This window comes from Hipposideros armiger, unplaced genomic scaffold (assembly GCF_001890085.2).
Source record: "Hipposideros armiger isolate ML-2016 unplaced genomic scaffold, ASM189008v1 scaffold_641, whole genome shotgun sequence".
Classification (NCBI taxonomy): Eukaryota; Metazoa; Chordata; class Mammalia; order Chiroptera; family Hipposideridae; genus Hipposideros; species Hipposideros armiger.
The window spans coordinates 721,008-724,398 of record NW_017731991.1 but is presented as its reverse complement, the minus strand read 5'-3'; the positions used below and the strand labels follow the sequence as shown (position 1 = coordinate 724,398).

The 3,391-nt window shown below is 35.9% G+C and overlaps 1 protein-coding gene across 2 annotated transcripts in view; it reads right to left on the bottom strand.

Moving 5' to 3' along the window:
• The window catches only part of MANBA (mannosidase beta), a 105,233-nt gene that overhangs the window by 24,798 nt on the left and 77,044 nt on the right, over nt 1-3,391 (bottom strand). Inside the window, exon 12 of one of the 2 annotated variants that reach the window (XM_019625888.1) lies at nt 1,187-1,405. The exons of the other annotated variant lie outside the window; for it this stretch is intronic. Within the exon in view, the coding sequence (XP_019481433.1) occupies nt 1,187-1,405 (219 nt within the window). The remainder of the gene's footprint in view (nt 1-1,186; nt 1,406-3,391) is intronic. 2 annotated transcript variants of the gene reach the window in all.

Here is a 3,391-nt window from a genome sequence, read left to right as displayed (position 1 = left end):
ACAGCCACTATGGAAAACAGTTTGTTAGTTCCTTGAAATGTTAAACCTAGAGTTATCATGTGACTTAGCAATTCCACTCCTAGGTATAAACTTAATAGAATTGAAAACATACATTCATGCAAAAAAACAGGTACACAAATATTCATAGCAGCATTATTCATAATAGCCAAAAGGTGGGAATAACACAAATGTACATCAAATGATGAATGGACAAACAAAATGTGGTATTATCTATACAATGGAATAGTATTCAGTAATAAAAAAGAGTGACATACTAATAAACGATACGACATGGATAAACTTTGAAAATTTTATGCTGAGTGAAAGAAGCCAATCTCAAATGATCACATATGTTATGATTCCAATATATGAAATGTGCAAAACAGGCAAATATATAGACATGCAAAGCAGATTAGTCGTGTCTAGAGCTGGGGTAGAAGGGACAGAGAGAGTGGGAAGTAACTACTAATGGGTACAGAGTTTCTCTGGAGTAATGAATATGTTCTAAAATTAGATCATGTTGATGCCTGCACAACTCTGGGAATATACGGAAAACCATTAAAGTGTACACATTAAATGGCTGCACTGTATGGTCAGTGAATTATATCTCACTAAAGTTGTTTTAAAAAGAACACATACAGCTCTAAAACTGAATCCATCTATGAAATTGAATCTTCGGAAACAAAGAAAGTGAAATGCCACACTGAAAATCAAATACACCAATATGAAGAAAAAGGAGGAGCAAATGGAAGAGAAAAAAAATGATATAACATTAGACAAAGACTAATTTTCACACTTATTTCTCTTACTGTAGAAAACTATCCACTTCTGAATATCTATAAATGATTAAAAAAAAGTAGTAGGATATACAGAAAGTAGCAAGTGAGAGTTATTTTCATGTGTGACAGTAAGTCAGGCTTAAGCAACCACTGGCTCCTATTTAATTTTTAAATGCTCCTGAAGGAACACATTTAAAAGCAATATAGAAAAGTTATACTCGCCAAAATGATGACTACAAGAGTTTAGCTCCCCAAAGCTTAAAGAAATAAAAAGTTGTCTTCTATCATCTTCTTCCCCAACTTTCATTTAAATAAGATTTCATGTGACTTTCTGAACCACTTTTGAGGAAGTGGCATATGCCCACAGCCCACCATTCTGAGCCATTGAGAAATCAAAGACAGCTTACCTTTTCTAATGTACTGAAGGAAGGCCAGGACTGATATCCATATTCCGAGGCAAATCGAGCTTTTGGGAAAACGTTCCAATCCCAGCAATCACTGCCATAGTCATAAAAATGTATGTCACCAAAATTCGTGTCATATGGGTTGGCAGAGAGCCAGCCTTCTGCAATGGATTTGGCCCCATTTGTAGGACTAGATGTGATAAAAGGACGAGACTTGTCTTCCTGAGTTCAGAAATAAAAAGGTTTGAAGGATAATATTTTCACCCAGTAAAGTACAGATCATTTACTTCTTCAAAAATACTATCAAGTCCCAGAAATGCCAAATGGCTGGTAGAAAAATAATGGAACCATTTACCGTCTTCCACGTTCAACAACCACCAGCACCTTTCTGCTATTCACCAATCCTTTATATCCTTTCATTAAAAAAAGCACTTAGTTTATTCCTCACAGCAGCTGTTCCTAATCTTTTTCGACCATGTCTTGCTTCGACCTTACCTTCTACCATTATGGACATGTATGGTTTAGAGTAAAATATCTCAACCTTGGCACTATTTACATGTTGGGCCCGAAAATTTTTTGTTTTGTGTGTGTATGTTGGGTGTTGAGAGGTGTCCTATGCATTCTAGGATATTTAACAGCATTCCTGGCCTCTACCCAGTAGATACCAATGGTGCTCCCCCCAAAAAAATGTATATCAACAGATATTGCCAAATGTCCCCTTGTGCCTTGGTAACAAAATCACCTCCACTTGAGAAACACTGGTCTAGTGATTAAGATTAGAGGCTATTGAGTCAGGTGGACCTAAGTTTAAATCTGAAATCGGAACCTTTTTGCCTTTGGACAGGTCTAAGCCTCAGTAGCCTTATCTATAAAATGAGGATAGCAGTACCTCCTTCATAGGGCTACTGTAAGTGGGAAGGAACTCATGTGTGGAAGAAGTGGTTAAATGTCCANCTGATCTTCTGTTAGGTGGGAAACTTTCGATCTTCTGAGAGCTACGGTTTGGAAGTCTTGTAAATTTGAGCTGTAACAATGTTACCGGAAGGAATTAGAAAGCGCCAGTTAAGGTTCTGATTGCTTTAAGAATATTAACTTATTTAATCCTCATACAACCATATGAGTAGGCACTATCATCACCCTATTTTACAGATGAGAAAACCAGGCACAGAAAGGTTAAGTGATTTTCCCAAGATCCAAAGCTAATTCGTGAAATCTAGCTCCAGCCTCTAGCTCTTTAAACCAAGATGCATCTGAAGAAAATAAAACTATCATACAAATCATATGGTGAGAATGGCCTCTATGAATAGTAACAATAGCTTACAATTTATGGGCTCTCACTATGTGTCAAGAATGGTGCTAAGTGCTTCAATCTATAAATTAACTTAAACTTGACACACAATCACATGCACACACATATCTGCATGTGTGTGTACACACACATCCACACACACACTACTAAGAGGTATTTATTACTATCAACCCCAACTTACAGTTAAGGACACTGAAATTCAAAAAAGATTAAATTATTTGTCCAAGGCAATATAACCAGAGTGGGGCAGTTCTAGGATTCAAATCCAGATCTTTTTATTCCAAAGCCTAAGCTTTTAATCACTGTGCAATATTGATAACCGCCTGCTGAAAATATTATTTTACAAAGAAGTAATGTATCTAAAACTAGAGACAGACATTTTAATATTTTGTTGAGTATGCGAGAAAAGCTCTAAATAAAAGAGCCAAATTTTTATGTAAAGTTATTCTTTTGGTGCCTTTTATTTTCCCAATTGCTTATTCAAATATTCAACTAAGCAATGTAGCTTGAAAAGAGGCAATGACTAAATAGAGGCCTCACACTGAACATAACTTCTCTTCACCTTTCCCTATTTTAAAATATAGCGTTTAGTATCTTTGAACATCATCAGGCATTTCACAAAAACACGGTAATTTTATTATTTTCAGGAGGTGAATAGAAATGTTTATAGTTTTAAGAAAAAGGTTTAGCAATTTCTAAAATTCAACTTTCTGAAATATAGTGAAAAGAAAATTATCAGCTCTGGAGTCTGATATTAAGTTTGAATCCAGATACATTGCTTACTATCTAGGGACATAGATGGAACTCTCACTCTCTAGTGCCTTGGCTTCCTCCTGGTCCTCAAAGTGGAGAGAGAGAGAACTATTGTTAGTCAAACCATGGGTACCTGGTACAGAGCA